This window comes from Akebia trifoliata, unplaced genomic scaffold, assembly GCF_017979445.1.
Source record: "Akebia trifoliata isolate Shusen 1 unplaced genomic scaffold, ASM1797944v1 Contig00072, whole genome shotgun sequence".
NCBI classification, from domain to species: Eukaryota; Viridiplantae; Streptophyta; class Magnoliopsida; order Ranunculales; family Lardizabalaceae; genus Akebia; species Akebia trifoliata.
Window position 1 is genome coordinate 1 of NW_028236824.1, and position 17,002 is coordinate 17,002.

A 17,002-nucleotide genomic window follows, 5' to 3' on the forward strand; every position below is an offset into this window, starting at 1 on the left:
ACAATCATCATCATTTCTTTCATCCATGTGCGAATCATTTTCCAGCAACACTAGCAAAAAATTTGTCATTGACCACCCAATGATACGTCATGTTTTGTTGGCTGTATCTGTTTGTCCCCCCCCCCCTAATGTTCTTCTCAAAATCCATGTGGTTGAAGCAAATAGCACCTCATTTACACTCTATATTTGCTCACTTTTAATTCCACAATAATAGCAACTCACCTCATGCCACCACCTGCCTTGGTGGATACTTATTGCAAGTCGTAGCAGCTTGTCCCACTACTAATAACCCATCTCATGCTGCTATTTATAGTTTAGTTTAAATATAACAAAAAATTAAGAAGAGCCATCTGCCATTTTCTGTTCATTGCCAGTAGCGTGCCATCTCAAGCTTTTTCTTCTCCTGCCTGTTTCACCATTCTTTCATACTTTTTGACAGCAGCCACCAACACTGCATTGATACACCTTCTCACATAATTCACTTTCCTCCCTCTCTTTGCAATCTTTCGTCTTTAGAAAATTTTTTTGTATAAAAAAACCAATTAATTGGTAGTCTTCCACTTGGCATAGGCCTTAATCTTCCTAATCTCCGCTTATTTTATATTGGAGGAAACCATTTTTTTTGGATCCATTCACTACAGTAAAATAGGGCTATAGCGACGGCCGTGACCGTCGCTATAGAGACAAATACCGTCGCAAAAGGCATCTAGCGACGGCCAGGGAGGCCGTCGGAAGTCGTCGCTAATAGTCCCATCGCTATATCTTATACCGACGGCCAATTTTTTGCTAAAACGTCGTTTTGTGCAGGACTCATAGCGACAGCCGATATTGGCCGTTGCTATATGTTTTTTTTTTGAAAAAAAAATTTGATCTGTAGCTACGGTTTTGGCCGTCGCTGTTAAAGCTTTTAAAAAAAAAATTTCAATTTTACACCAGCCCCCTGATGTATTGCTAAATAATGGAAATGCCCCTATGTTTTGAAATTGATGACCTTGACCCCAAACATCAGCATTGCTGAATATGTTTTTTTGAAATTGTTACCTATTACTGGACCATGATACAAATTCTCACCAGACATCCTTGACGAGCTACTGATTTTACTTTTCGATAAACATATGGCGCATTCGCTTAATTCCAGCCTTGAAGTTTGAACCTCATAAAAACATCTTTGGGGATTGCATTTAAAAGGGCACAAGACAAGAACAAAAATCATCCATTTAATATATCAGCTTATCACCTCCCTCTCCCCCAACAACCAACTTCTTTTCATTGGTTCTAGTCTTAAACTCACTGCCATTGGCTTCACATCCAACGCTACAAAGAAAAATTGCAAAGATTTTGATGTAGCAGTCTAGCCTCGCAACTCCCTTTACATATGAAGAATCAATCAAGCAATCATCACTGCCTTTCCATGTTCACAGATCTCATCCCTATATGCTCTCCACAGTGTTAGCTTTAGTAAATTGCAGCTACTAACTGAAGTAAATACTCATAATGTATCTTGTTGGGTTGAAGCCACTCAGAATCACTGCAAACCAAGATATGCAAATTTATTCTCAAGTTCCACTGTCACATACAAGCATGTGTGCATGCGCAAACAAAGAAAAAAGGGAAATTCATTGTCATTTATACTTACAGAGTGGAGAAAGTATGATGACAAGACCGATTGGATACAAGAAGAAGGTGGTCTTCTCCAAAAAGGGTAGTACTGCAATGATTTATATACCCAAACCATCACAATTGGCAGTTGCCAGTAGACTCTTAGTTTATCATCTGTTCAAGCTATTCCTATATTTTTTCCTCATCTTTCAACATTCATATTAAGGTTTTGTATCTTCTCACACCCCCGCGGAAACACATCAATTTTGGTTGACAACCAAGCAAGGTAACAATCTTGGAAAGAAGCTCAGGTTTACCTTTGTTAAGATAGTCAATACAAAACATTGATCTTGAAACAAGAGCAGTTTTACTCAATCAAGATAATTTCAGTTTCCATCAAACACAAAACATTGACCTTGAAATATTGATGAATTGCTTCATTTTAGATCTGGGTTTTTCTCCAGACCGAGATAACGTCTCGGAGACAAGATTTTAAACCTTGCCTCAATATACTTGAAATCCCATAGAAGGACTGTGATCTTAAGCCTTAACCTAATGTAATTGAAGTTTTTTCAAAGCATGTGACCAAATGATTTTCTCAAACACAGGAAGAATAGATGAAGATGAGAACGTTTAAGTGGAGCAAGTTGAACTACTAACAGAAATGCCCTCAACCAACAAACAGAGAATTCAAATTTTTTTTACAGATTCATGCAAAAGAGCGTTAAAAGAGAGAGAAAAGGATATTGTTCTTTACCTTCTCAGAGGCTTGTAGAGGACTACAGTAACATATTTAGATTGAAACCTATGGGTCAGTCCGAGAGCAACCAGTGACTCAGAAGCCCATCCTTTTTCTATGAAGAGATGATTCAGTACGACATGCTGAGGCTTTGTTGGTGCTTCGGCTGTGGAGTTCTCCATACCAAGGACAGTGAGGTGCAGCTGTGGTGGAACCACCATGGGTTCCTTTGCATAGTCTTCGTCCACTGGAAATGTCTGACCGTAGGTAGAATAAACTAAAATAGTACGCAATCTTCATAAACAAAAAAAGATCAGTAAAAATGGTTTGATATAGTATTAAGAATTGAATAACAACTTGTCAGTTCACTATAAACTTGTAAAAGAATGAAGAAAAGGACAGTTTGGTATGGGAACCATTATAGGGGTTGAACACACATACTTAACACCTGCACACGCACACACAAAAATGCCTATTTACCAGTTTTCTTTCTTCTTGGAATAATAGAAATGAGCTTAAGTATGCCTATTTACCAGTTTTCTTTCTTCTTGGAATAAAATTCCCTAAAACATGTAAGATGAGTAATAATGCTGCAACAGTAAGAACAACCAACTTGCAGAGAGAGAGAGAGAGAGAGCATCAGACCAACTTATTTAAAAGGAAAAGAAAGAGGTACTAAAATATATTGAACTGCTATATCATAAACACTTCTCCAGATTATAAACCATCAGTTAAAAATAACAAGTCTAAATGAAAGGCAAATGAATTATTGCTGTCCCAGACCTTTATTGTGACCAACAAACTCTTTCACTGGTGATATCGTGTTTCTCACATGCCAGAGCTGTGTATAAATATAATAGCCAATTAGTGAACTTAACATGCTTATTAAACTAACACCTAAATAGAAAAAGAATATCTCAAAAAGAGATTACTCTTAGAGAAGGTGAATTATCATCATCAGATGCAACAATGAGTTGGGTGGCGACATCGGGATTCCACTGCAGAACTGAGCACCATCTTCGATTTGAATCCGAAAAACAAATAGCAAAAAAAAATCAAATCATATAATTATAGTCAGCACGATGCATAAGTGTCCACAGCATTTCACAGTTGTGAGGAAGTAACTTGCCTAATCACTGGTTTTTGTCGCCTTAACTCCCAAACCACTGGAAAAAAGTCAAAAGCACCCCCATTTTCAGTATAAACAGAAAACGTGCAAATGCTGGATAGGTTTATCAAAATACTGGAATATACACTAAAAAGGAAAATATATTTTCCTTCCTCACCTGTTGTTCCACTATAAGAAGTGGACGCTAATATATGTTGGACTTTGTGGTTCCATGATAAGAAGAAACTTCACCCTGAGCACCAGAACTAGTACTCTGCACAACGTGCACCCAAAGCATCCATCAACTAAAGATAACAAACCAGTAATGGTACCCAAAGTGCAAACATGAAAACTAGGCAGGTACTTCCTCCATCTTCAGTATGGATCATATTCAGACACTCAACGACACAATGGTCATTGGAGATCATAGAGATGATAATACATTCGGTTAATATAAAAGGAATTTACCTTGTAAACAGAACTGAAACCTCCCTCTCCAATCTTATTTGAAAAAGAAAAATTGTTAGTAGCTCTTGTAATGGTCACCCAATCAAACAAAGGTAAGCCTAGGTCATCCTCCCGATTTTCATCTCTACGATCTGTTCCTTGGTTGTGCATAATGTTACCTGTCAGTGGAAGAGAATTTGGATATAAAATTGAAGAAAAATAAATAAAATCTTTAGGGTATTACAATAGGATATAGCTTACAAAATGTAATCACTGTTTATAATGGAACTGAAATGCACTTTACAGATCAATATATAAATTAATATGCTTGCAAGTGTGGATGAATCAGTTTACCTGTTCGATTACACTTTTTCTTCCAAATAACATAGCAGATAATCAAACCAAAGAGAAGCAACCCCAAAACTAATGATACAATGAGTCGTCTTTTCTTCTTAGTAGTCCATGTATCTGAGTCTACATTAAGCCCAAAGTTACGAAGATATCAGACTTCAACAAGTTGCATAAAACAGAATTCGGGTAGGGAAAGACTCAGACAAATAGAAAAACATACCTAGTTCCGAAGCTGCCACCCTTATATAGAGATCTTGTCCACCGTTACTAACCTGCTTCACATCGATCAAATCCTCAAACCAAAGTATACAGCCACTCCCTCCTCCCATGACATCTGAATTAGCATAAGCCATGCAAGAGCAGTTCTTCAAGCACTCTTCTTCACATTTCTTAAGACTCAAACTCTTGCTCAACCAATACTTCAAGGGGTCGGGCAATAGCATCCCTGGAAACATTTCGAATTTATCCATCCCACTAAAACTAAGGAAACAACTAGTCCACTATTGACGAAATATTTGACCCAAATGAAACGGTCCATCTATGGACCGTACTTAACCTAATATTATCTATGAATTGACCCAATTTACCTGACCCAACTCATTAAAGTGAAAGATAAACTAGGCAATCTTCCATGAACGATTACCAAATATGTATTATTAGTAATACCTAACAAATCAGCATACTCATTATTTAACAACTTATCAAATATGTATCTAGTGAAGATCTATTCATAAAACATTCATTTGACCATAATTATAAGAGTTGTGCTGGAGTAATATTGAAATTCACATTGATTGGGACATTGGTTTCCACAAAACCATAGATGCTTCTCACTCTTATCCATGTCAGCAATGTCTCAACCGATGTCAATTTCAATGTTACTTCAGCATTTTCCTTATTATAATTGTGTTTTGAGATATCTCGCAAAGATTTATTTAGCTATACTATATTAGTGATTGTTAAACTATTGATACCATAAAGATTGCTACACTTGTATCAATCACTACAATAGTATAGCAATCACTTTAAGAGTGTGACTATGTAGAGTTTCACAAGTCATCCTAAAGACTCTATAACAATAATCAAATGGACGTCCGGATTAAACTACATTCTATATAAGTTTAGATTCAGCATGACATTATAGTGTAATAATCGTTACGATATTATAATTATAATGGCAAACTGATCACTTTGATCTTATAGTGATAATTTTGATATTGTCTAAAAATTGAAACTACCCCCAAACTACTAAAACAACTCTAAAATGCTAAAGGCATAGAATTGCTACTAAAACAACTCTATGATAATGTTATTTGAATAGATCTTCACTAGGGGAATTATCTAGTAAGCAGGTCAGCAAATTGAGATGGTTTTTACTAAGACCAATCCTTATCATTAGATACTTGAGATGATAAAATTTAGGCAAACTTTCAAATACATCTCGCTCTAGCATGTGAAACTTCCACATTACAGAAAAGAAAGAAAATTAGAAATATAAAGTTAACAGCAGACCAAACATGCAGGCATGTTAATCAATCTTGTACAAAGAAAGTCAAGTAAGGCTTTAATTGGTCATTGAGAACAACTGATTTGGTCTAATAAATAATCAAAATGAGATTTTAAACCTTGCTTGTAGCCATGGAGATCATTCTCACAAAACAAATGCAGAATATGTATAACAGAGAAATTACAAATCGAACCAAAATTTCTGAGTTTAAATCGAACCAAATTTTCGAAATAGGAATTTTGGATTGAAATCGAACCAAAATTAGAATCAACGCTGTAGAAATTAGGATTATATAGCAAAATCAACAAAAAATCAACAAAAATCCAGGGTTTAGGGATCGATTGGACAGAAAAATTAACAAAATACGTAGCAAAACATACCTTAATTTTCGGGAGGCCGAGATCTGATCGGATCTGATTAGATTGAACCCTCACGCGTATGAGAGATCAAGATAGAGAGAGATCTTCGAGTTTCAGCGGAGAAAGAGTGTTCGAATTTCAGCGGCTTGAGATCTTTGAGCTTGTGATCTTCGAGCTTGAGATCTATTTCAAACGAGATCTTCAAGTATGAGATAGAGGCTTCGAGTTTCAGCGGAGATGAGAGAGAGAGAGAGATTGTTCAAGTTTCAGCGGAGAAGAGAGAGAGACGGAGATGAGAGAGAGAGTGTTCAAGTTTCAGCAACGGAGATGAGAGAGGCGGAGTTCAAGTTTCAGCGGAGATGAGAGAGACGAAGATGAGAGAGGCGGAGTTCGAGTGTTTGAGTTCGAGTTTCAGCGGAGATGAGAGAGGCAGAGTTCGAGAGTTTGAGGGAGCGAGTAATAAAATCGTTATTACAGCGACGGTCAGACTTTCACCGTCAATTAAAATCGTCGTCATAGCCCGCTTTTCCTGTAGTGATTCCCTTATCATTGTTCAATGCTTCAAGACTTGAGATACTTCATGTCCCTTTTAAATAATTTTTCAGGAGAAATACCTATTGAGGTGGGTAAACTAAAAAGACTTCAAGATCTAAATTTGAATTCCAATCATTTTGGTAGTGGGAATGTTAATGATTTGAATTTCTTTAATTCCTTAACCAATTGCACCAATCTATAACAGCTAAACATCTATGGCAATCATTTTGGTGGTAAGCTACCCAACTCTATATCCAATCTCTGAAAACTACTTAATTACTTGGAGGAAATTCAAAAGCATTACATTTCGAAAGAGATGGAGAAGAAGAGAGAGAGAGAACATATTGAGAGATTGAGAGAGTAGAACTTGAGAGATTGAAAGAGTAGATCAGGAAAATAGAAAATGAAAGTGATAGAATGAGGTGAAAACAACCCTAATTTTAAAAATTTTATAACGTCGATTTTAGTCACACTAACGTTATATTATGTGACTAAGCAATATTATGAAAATGCCATCACTTATATAACATCAGTTTTACAAAAACTCGATGTTATAATTAAATCGAAAAACCACATCCATAGAACATTGGTTTCTATAAAAATTGACGTTGTATTAAATATATAATGTCAATTTTTCTAAAAACTAATGTTATATAAGGTTTTTTTCTTTCTTAGCTACATGCATCAATCCAGATTTATCCACAAAATTTTTTAAAAACTTTTATCACTTACATTTATTACATTTTCTAACAAATAAATTAAACCTAATAAGAAGGCCTGCGCATTTTCAGCAACACAGTGATGGCTTCTAGGGTTACTTTCCTACTTTCATAGAGGGAGCATCAATCTTTAAAGTCTAAACGCATCACTCAAAGTATACATCCACTATGAAGAGTGGAATCCAACAAAAAATAGTCAAAGCTTTCCTAAACTCTTCCATGGCAATATGAAGATGAATCAAGATGATGAAATATTTTCTTTTCTTCGTCATGGTCTCCAAATATATTCAATGAAGATGGAAATGATTTATATTTTGGGGTAAGAGTCAGAGCTAGAACGTAATGGACAAAAGCATTTCATCTAACTTTATAAATAATAATATCTTCCTAGAGTTTTCCAGTGAAAAAAACATATTTATAATGTCGGTTTTTGCAAAAATCAATGTTATAAACCTTTTTAGAATTTTTGCGCGATTCCTATGAAAATTCTAGCTTTGTAACGTCATTTTATTTTAAATCTGACATTAAAAATCTAATAGCTAGCACCTCCTAAGGATATAGCAATTGACACGCTAAAACGCCAAAAATTGATTGTATTCAATTATTTCTTATTTCATAACCATAATTAATTACAATCAATTTCATAAAATTTTATTTTTGTTTTGTTTTGTTTTTAATTATTTTTTTTTTCTATCACTTGGAAAAAAAAAAAAAAGGCCTAAGTGAGCCTCGCCCAAGGTCAATAACTTGGTATTTAATAGGATCTCAGGCCAGGCCTAGGCTTGATTTATTTGGAAAGCACTGCCCAATTACTGTAGTGGTAGTTTTTGGAGATTTATGTAGGTAGGGGTCTCAATGGGTTGGTTCTGGTTTGGTTCCCAAGGAACTTATAACCATTATATTATTTCAATTATAGTTCTTGTCGGTTTTAGGTTCGGTTCCAAAATAAATGGAACCGTAACCGCCAAGAAAACACGGGTGCCCATCGGTTCGGGGTTTTAAGAATTGAATGAGAAAAAATATATTTTAAAGCATTATAAAACTTTTTACCTTTCAAAAAATTAACATATTATCTATAAAGTTAAGAATTTAGTTACAATTTGTTACAATCACTATGTCATATTGCGGTTTTGGCGACGCCACAACTGCATTAAAAACGACTGCTAAAGGCAGTCGTTAATTACGACAATTTTAAGCCATCGTTTAACCGTCGTTTCAACGCAATAATGGTAATAAGTAAAAGTTGAGGTGCTAATAGCCACTAAAAAAAAAAAAAAAAATTCCTCACCTTTGTTTACAGAACTTGTCTCTGCCATTGTCGAAGCTCTTCTCTCTTCTCATGCACACTCTACTCGTCTTTCACTCTCACTCGACTGATCTTCTCTTTCTACTCCGTCGCTCTTCTCGCTCTCTCTCGATTCCGTCACTTTTCTTGCTTTCTCTCTCTCATCTTTCTCTCTCTACGTTTCAAGAAGAAGATCAACTCTCTATAAGTTTCGATCTAGAAGATCAATTCTCTCTAAGTTTTTCTCTCTCACTCGACTCTGTCTCTCATAATCAATCAATCCTTTTCATTTGAGAAAGTAAATCGATCGAATTTTTTTTTTAGAAACAAATCGATCAGATTTTTTTTCTAGAAACGAATAGATTGGAGTTTGATCGAAAGATCTTTGCTCGATCTCTCACTCAAAGAATTTGTGATTTTGAAGATGCAATCAGATTCGATTTACAAGTTTTAGGGCAGAATCAATCAGCTTTTGATCGAAAGTTTTAGGTCTTTGTTCGATCTCTCTCCGTTTGCTTGATTTGTGATCGAATCTTCAGGTATGTTAAAGTTTTTTATTGAATCATAGATTTTTCATAATTAATTTAGGGTTTCAAATGTTTTTTTTTTCATTGTTAAAGCAAATTTTAGGATTTTGTTTGATCCCTCCTTTCCTAATCATTTTGAATTACCTTCTATTGCAGAGGAAATCCATATAAGATCGCATTTCAGCAACTAAGTTTCGATTTCTCTTGGATTTGATGCGATTTTTGCTAGGTTTTTTATCTAATCTTAAGGTATGTTAAGGCTTTTGATCCAAACTCAGATTGTTCTCAATTATTTTAGGGTTTCAGATTCTAATTTTAATGTTATTTGTCAAAATGCTACATATTCTTGGATGTTAGTTGTTTAATTGATCTAATTATAGAATCTTCATCTAATTTAGTTTTGTGAAGAAATCTTAATCTGAAGCTTTTTTCTTTGTTGGGTGCCCAATTATGAATCTATTTTAGTTTTGTATAGTTGTGACTCTTTGATAGGGATTGTAATGGGTAGTTTTTCAGTCATTTTAGAACTCCATGTATTTAATTTCTAGTTCATATGAAGGAAATCATCGAGAGAAAATATTATTAAGAATCCTTGTGATTTTGGAGATTCTCGAGAGGTAATTATTGTCGTACATATCATTTATATGGCCCTCTTGCAAATTCCTATTTTGATTTTGAAAATTTCCCATATCACAAACGATTAGGATCCGCAAGCCATCTTTTACCCAAATTAATCTATGTTATGATGCTTGATCTGAGAAATGAGGTGACTTGTACTTGTTAATAGATCAATTGTCACCTAATTGTAATTTATAGTCATACATGGTAGACTAAAAATCTGTGTTTGCTTTAAAGTTATTTTATCGCTGACATACATATGGACAGCCAGCTTGGTAGTATTTATTTTTTATTTTTGATAACTGGGGTGTCTAGCTAAAACTGTTTATGCAGTCCTCTTTTATCTTTATCATAGGCCAATCATCTTCTGTTTTCAGTTGGTTTGTACAGGTGGGAGATGCATAGGTAGATAGATGCACTGCTTATAAGGCTTTTGAGTTCTTTTTATCTATATATATGTGTGTGTACTTGGTAGGGTCACATGGAAATGGCATAGCTTAAGTAGTTTTATGAGTAATAATGTACCAACGATAATATACCAACGATAGTGGCTCTTTATAATACTTGTAGACCAATTGAAGGTACATTTATAGACATGTTGGGTCAAGAGGCATTGCAAGGAAACAAGAAGCATTGGTCTGTTGGACCATTCAATCCAGTATTCATCTACATCGATGATGAAGGGTCACGTCGGCGTCACAAGTGCCTGAATTGGCTCGATACACAACCATTGAATTCAGTCCCATATGTCTCATTTGGGACCATGACATCAATGGAGGATGAACAGATCAAAGAGCTCGCATTAGAGAAGTAATGGTTTTCATTTCAGGTGGTGCTCATTCTATAGAATATTCACAATGCGAGAGTTCCCCTTCTTAAATTTGAGCGCTTCCAAATTCAATTGGTGTGATTCTTATTGCCGAATGATGTTAGTGTTCGCATCTGTCAAGTTTATAATCAAAGAACAGAACCTACCAGGCAAGTTGTATTCTTTTAAAGACGTGTGATTTGGTTTTCAACTTTTAAGCTATGAACTTGAGCTTTTTGTCTTCCTAGAACTGGCAAGTTAGAGCTTACATTCTAAGGTCTATAAGTGATAAAGCGAATGACTTGATCTTAGATTTACATTCTCCAGTAAGAACTTTTTTGTTTTTATATTTATAAGTTTATCATCTAGTGATATGCACAATTGTTCTGGACTTAGTGATAGTTCCTATTGCATTGTCCTAAGAATCTGTTTTGTTGCAATATCTTGAATTATTCCAACTTTTTGACAGTGATGCATACTATTATGCCCATTCCTGCTCCATCATTATCTATCAACTCTTCTTTGCCACTTCTACTAGCTGGATATGTAATGGAAGTGCTAGGTATATTTTCTTTTTCTGTGACAATCTTCACTTATTTCATATTTTTAGGACCTTTATGCATCCCCAAATGTTTGGAATAAGGCTTTGATGATGATGTGTTTCTTCCAAATTTTCCTCTTAACTAATGGATATATGTTTTCATTCCTTTCAGATATGCCTGTGAGCAAGCCATTGTACACATTAAGCTATATGTGTACACATTGCGGTATAATTTTTTGACAAGCAAAGTGATGAGATGCATCCACATTGGGCTATTATGTGTTCAAGAAGATGTTGCAGATAGGCCAACAATGGCAACTGTGGTTCTTATGCTCAGTAGCTATTCTGGCACTCTTTCCCAACCTTTACCACCTGCATTTTGCGTGCATGGTAGAATGAAGTCAAACATGCCCATGAGTGATTTAACACCGCCATCAACTGTGATTGAGGTGACAAATACTGAGCTATACCCTCGATAAAGAGTTTAAATCCGAAGATTAAAAATCATTCTTTAAGGCAATACTATAATCATTGGATGTACATCACCAATCAAACTGATCTTTTGTGTGTAGATTCACCAAGGCATGGACCACATATTCATACGGTCAATGGATCACAAAAATTTCCACATGGCATAAAATGGGGGTGCCACCTGACCTTGGTTAGGAACGCGACACCTAACTAGATCTCTAATCTTTTTTAAGTTATTGAAACGTACTCTATAAGGTGTATATCCAAACAGGCCCCACGTGTATCTTAAAAAGTTAGTGTAGCAATTAAGCTATCCTGACTTTTTCTAATTGGAAATTGGTTTTGATGGGTGGTCCAGTAGGTGAATGATCACACATAATTGTTGCTCCATAACAAAGTAGTTGGTGTTGCATTATCAATAAAACTGTAATCCAACCAACTATTAATTAGCATAAAATATCGATGCACTCTATCATAACTTTGTTTTACGTATATAAACAAAAAAAAAAAAAAACCATAGATTGACATAATCAAGTCTAAAAGATTTCCTCTCACCTTCTCTTTCTTCAAAAATCTTTTCAAATGGACTTGAAGGGTATTGTGGAGTCTCTTGAGCACAAGAGCATCTTAGTTACTGGTTCTAATGGGTTTCTAGCTAAGAGTAATAATAATCTTCCTTTCATCTTGATAAGATGGTAACTGTTGACTTGTTAGTTTTGGAATGCTTTTTTTTTTGCCAATTACTCAAATTTCATGGAATTGCTTGGGGTTTGTAGGTCCCGTACATTACAGCTGCCTTGGCTGATACTAAGATTGGTGTGGAAGGGCGAAATGATCTTTTTGATTGGTTATCAAAGCACCTTTCTGGATTAAGCGAATCACCTGATGCTTTGCACCTATTGAAGCCAGCTGCCTCTGCTCTGAAGGTATCTGTTCAGTAGAAAATGCAATGGTCTCAAAATTTTGGAATAACTTTCAAGTATGAACTGGGCTTCTTTTAACACTTGCATCTATTTTTAGGACAAATCATCAGAAGTTCGAAAAGCAGCAGAAGCATTCGTTGGTGAAATTTTGAGATTTTGTGGACAAGAGGCAGTATGTTGGCTAGATCTTAGTTTACTTTTTTTGATGTTTTGATTTCTTTAATTTAAAAAAATGTTCAAACATGACCAACTAATTGTTCACGTAGCCACATTACAAGAAGATACTCAATTGCAATTGAATACTTCAGAATTTTTTTTCTTTAAATTTCAAATCGGAAAATTGTAAGCTACTTCTGCTATGCCATCACATAACCACATACACTCCATAACAGAAACACATAACAAAGAAAAAGGATGCTACATAAAGAATGTTGAATTGTGAATGCGTGCTTAAAATCTCAGAGGGTAGATCATACATTAACTCTTCATTTGCATTTGGATTCAATAAGAGGCAAGCAATATCATGTACAAAGGCTAGATTATTGTCATGTAGATTCAAATAGAAGGCAGTCCATTACTATTGTTGGGGTGCGTGCATTTGTGGGTGGGTGTTCATGTGTGTGTGAAGGAGGCTTGGGTCAATTAAGCTTTCTTCATTAGAGATTCCGATTGAGGGCAAGCCTTTTTTTCCCCTTCATAATGGAGAGTTGGCACTGGGGCTTTTTATATATATGCTTCTTGGAGTTGGAAGAGTTAATAAGGAGTTGTTATTATGTCATTTTTGGATTAATTTGGTAACTCCCATATTAAGTTTAGAGTTGCAACTCCTAGGAGTTTGCAATCCAAATGACAAAGTATATTTCAATAGTAGGAGTAGCAAACTAGCAATCTAACTTCAACAAAGCCCCACTTGTAAATACATCTAATTTCCTTTTGTGCTAGTTTGAAAAAAGTAATGCTAACTTGATTAATCTCTCTATTTGTATTCTTCATTTCTTCCTTATACTACACATGAGATCTTCATGAATGATTTCTTCTTGCATGGGGATGTAGGATACATAAGAATTCTTATGAACTGTGTTGCATTTGCACGATGCTTTTGCGACAAAAAGTTGTTCTCTGTTCTTTATTTTATCAGGTAATTATTACTTCATTATAATTTCCTTGAAATCCTGAACTCTATTACCTTAACTGCTTGTAGAACTGCGAATAATAGCTGATAGAATCTGTGGTTGCAGTTTTGTCTGTGATGGCTTGGACGGTTGGTTTGCTCGAAAGTTCAATCAAGGTGCAGTTGAATTTTTCCATATCATAACTAGGAATATTAGTTGTTTACCATCAAAGCTTGAGTGTTGCTGCATTTGTTTGTGCTAGTAATATGATGTGTTAATATAAAATAGCTTCTTCATTGGATAATTAAATTCATTTGTGCAATGTCCTCGTGCCAAGCTTGATTTTGTAGCCCTTCTTGTTTATGAAAATTTGAAGTAAAAAGTGGGAAATGAAGAGGACATCAGGGGAATCAAAGTATTTGGAGAATGCATTGTACTAAATCTAATGCTCATAGTTGATTTTCATATTCACAGTTTCTTTTATGCTTTATAAATATACTTAAGCAGAAATGTTTGGGCATGGCTAAGTGATATGTGACATGCATCCCATTGAGTATAGGAATGGGATGCATGTCACATATCACTTCAATTGCAAAATTACTGACATGTCTTTATCGGCTATCTTTGTGTTATCTCTGATGTGCATGTGTTCTATCATATATTTGTTGTTACAATCTACGGACTTCTGTAGAACATAGGCTGACATGAATAAATATTAAAATGTTTGACCTCTTGGATATCCTGCAGTTTCAACTTTTGGTGCTGTTTTGGACATGCTAAGTGGCAACAGATAGGTACTCTTCCATCAAACTTTTTGGCTACTCACAAAACTTCATTTTTTTTTTGCTTAGGATTTTCCATTTCTGTTACTTCCTTATCTATTTTTATATTTTGTGTGAATCAAGAGTTCAATACTCCAGAATTTTCATTCACCCATCTCAGTTAGTATTTTTTTTTTGTTCTCAGGGTCAGCACAGCTTGTCTACTTGTAATCCTCTCCCAATTTTACAGGTATAGATCAAGTCTTGCAAGGCTTTTATGAGGATGATAGTTTGTCCTGATGCTTACATAATTTGCTTTGAATTAAAGTATGCCCTTGTTTCTGAGCATTTCAGTGTGATTCTTTTTGCAGCCCTGGTTTGATTTTCTTGTCACTGCTCGCTTTGGATATTGCCAGCCACTGGCTGCAAATGTACAGGTGGGTTACTTGAATAGTAGATCCTCAAATTTCATGCTAAATGAAGAATGACTTCTGCTGGCACAAGTTCCTCTTCTATACGGATTTCTCTTTTATCCTTGTTGAACCAATTTACTTTGCAGTACTTTTCTGTCAGGAAAGGCTAGTCATAAAGATGTAAAAGACAGCACTAACTGGCTTTTCAAGGCATACTATGGAAATCGTCTATTCATGGCTTGTTGCTATGTGGCATCTGAGGTTAATTATAATTCATATAATCTACTTGAGTCAATACCTTTTCCTATCACCCTACATATGTTTGAAAACCATCTCCATGTGTTCTTTGATACATACTGCAGGTTCTTTACATCCTCCTTTTCCTTCTTGCAAAAAACTATCCTGAGAGTGTGATTGATGTAAGTCTTCGATCTCAAATGGTACTGCATTTATTTTTTACTTATCAAAAAATAAAATAAAATGGTATGTTTATTTTCTTTCAACATTGATACGTTCGAAGAAGCTCCTCTTGGCTCACCTAGTTCCTGTATTCTTCTCTATCAGGTTTTAGTTAATACTGTGAAACACAATCCACTTCTTTCTTTACCAATTGCTTTAGTTCTGTTTGGATGGGCAATCAAGCAAGTGCCTGAATTGGCTCGATACACAACCATTGAATTCAGTCCTATATGTCTCGTTTGGGACCATGACATCGATGGAGGATGAACAGATCAAAGAACTCGCATTCGGCTTAGAACGAAGCAAAACAAAGTTCATTTGGGTGTTAAGAGAGGCAGATAGAGGTGATATATTTGCAGGGGAGGAGGAAATTAGGAGAATTCAACTTCCAAATGGCTATGAGAAGAGGATAGAGGAAGTAGGAATGATAGTGAGGGATTGGGCTCCACGGCTGGAGATCTTGACTCACTAAGCACTTAACTTGTTTACTGCTTATGGTGGTGGTGTTTTTTAGTTTAAATAACAATAGAAGCAAATGAGGTTTTTGAGTTTTTGAGTTTTTCATTTGGATTTTGGCAGATTTTGGCGGTAGTGGTTTTGTATTTCAGAAAAATAATTAAAAATGATCCATTTTTTTTCATTTATAAATTTAGAAAAAAATAATTTTTTTTATTACAAATCAAGAAAAAACGACTGTTACTATCGTTTTTACCGACTGTCAAAGACCGTCGTTTTTTTTCGACTGTGAAGGATAGTCGTTTTTTTCTGACTGTTTTAGACTGTTGCAATTTTGAAAACCACTTCTTTTAAAATGAACCCTTTTTCAATTGCAGGAGCAGTCGTTTTTAGCGCATTATGATATAGTGAATGAAGATAACTGTATTAAACTTTTAGAAAGAGAACCTTTTTTAAGCTCGAATTGATAATTTATGTGAAAAATTGAAGAAATTTATATAACATGCATTAATTTAAAAATAAAATTAAAAACCTTTAATCATCTATAATATAAAAAAGAAATGACAAATAAATCGGTTCTAGGTATTTGTGGGTGCCCATTGGATACAACCTAATGGCTTTGGTTTGCTTTCGATTAATTAAATATGTACCCATTGACACCCCTACATTTAGGTCCTCCAAATTCTGGATTTTGGCTAATATAACATAAATGGTATGCCATCGAATCTCTGTGCCAATTATTCTTTTATTTATAAACATACTTGCTTTGCCCAAAAAAAAAAAGTGTTATATATCAGTGGGTATGTTATGTGCGTAGATATCAACAATTTTTTTTATAAATGTAATTTTTTGGATTGTAACTTTTTAAAGTTTATTTTAATATTCCAAGGCCTTGAGAACTTGTTTTACTCCTTTTTCAGTTTGAGTGTTGATTTTGTAACTCAAACCTCACAGGATAATTAAAAAACTCACTGCAAGAACTTGAGAACCGTAGCTTTATTCTCATAATTTGTACAGTTATGTATCCCGAGGGAAAAAATCTACGGTTCTTGTTAGTACCCATCAGTTGAGTTTTTGACTTACCCTGTCAGGTTGAATTACAAAATCAGCACTCTTCTATTCAAGTTAAAGTGAAAAGAGATTAGAGACTTGAAAAAAAAATCTTGAAGCAATAATTTCTTATTTAAATCAGTAAAGGAAGTCCTTTAAGCTATATTACATAACTGTAGAGAAAATTACAATAAAAAAAAAACAAACTATGAGCG

At 34.9% G+C, this 17,002-nt stretch overlaps 2 protein-coding genes across 25 annotated transcripts; one reads left to right on the forward strand and one right to left on the reverse strand.

Annotated features, from left to right (window-relative positions):
* Positions 1-932: 932 nt before the first annotated feature.
* Positions 933-6,629, reverse strand: LOC147382049 (receptor-like serine/threonine-protein kinase SD1-6). Of its 11 annotated transcripts, XM_086429611.1 has the most exons (9): positions 4,465-4,735; positions 4,248-4,367; positions 3,915-4,072; positions 3,625-3,720; positions 3,271-3,504; positions 3,122-3,179; positions 2,357-2,950; positions 1,637-1,708; positions 933-1,528 (listed from the first exon to the last, which is right to left on the reverse strand). In XM_086429611.1, exons 1-4 carry the CDS (start codon positions 4,712-4,714, stop codon positions 3,652-3,654), a joined length of 597 nt encoding a protein of 198 aa, XP_086285737.1. In that variant the 5' UTR covers positions 4,715-4,735; the 3' UTR covers positions 933-1,528; positions 1,637-1,708; positions 2,357-2,950; positions 3,122-3,179; positions 3,271-3,504; positions 3,625-3,651. The 11 variants fall into 11 exon arrangements, with proteins under 11 accessions (XP_086285737.1, XP_086285738.1, XP_086285740.1 ...); XM_086429612.1 differs by lacking the exon at positions 1,637-1,708 and having other exon boundaries at positions 934-1,528; XM_086429614.1 differs by lacking the exons at positions 933-1,528; positions 1,637-1,708 and having other exon boundaries at positions 2,214-2,950; positions 3,271-3,344; positions 3,468-3,504.
* An 11-nt stretch (positions 6,630-6,640) lies between these two features.
* On the forward strand, positions 6,641-15,688 carry LOC147382050 (CDP-diacylglycerol--inositol 3-phosphatidyltransferase 1-like). Of its 14 annotated transcripts, none has more exons than XM_086429621.1 (11): positions 6,641-9,187; positions 9,332-9,424; positions 10,364-11,163; positions 11,315-11,591; positions 12,390-12,539; positions 12,634-12,708; positions 13,775-13,824; positions 14,396-14,442; positions 14,615-14,659; positions 14,781-14,846; positions 14,969-15,196. In XM_086429621.1, the coding sequence occupies exons 4-7, from the start codon at positions 11,394-11,396 to the stop codon at positions 13,784-13,786; spliced, it is 435 nt and encodes a 144-aa protein (XP_086285747.1). In that variant the 5' UTR covers positions 6,641-9,187; positions 9,332-9,424; positions 10,364-11,163; positions 11,315-11,393; the 3' UTR covers positions 13,787-13,824; positions 14,396-14,442; positions 14,615-14,659; positions 14,781-14,846; positions 14,969-15,196. The 14 variants fall into 14 exon arrangements, with proteins under 14 accessions (XP_086285747.1, XP_086285751.1, XP_086285746.1 ...); XM_086429625.1 differs by having other exon boundaries at positions 11,071-11,163; XM_086429620.1 differs by having other exon boundaries at positions 6,641-9,424.
* Positions 15,689-17,002: the final 1,314 nt, after the last annotated feature.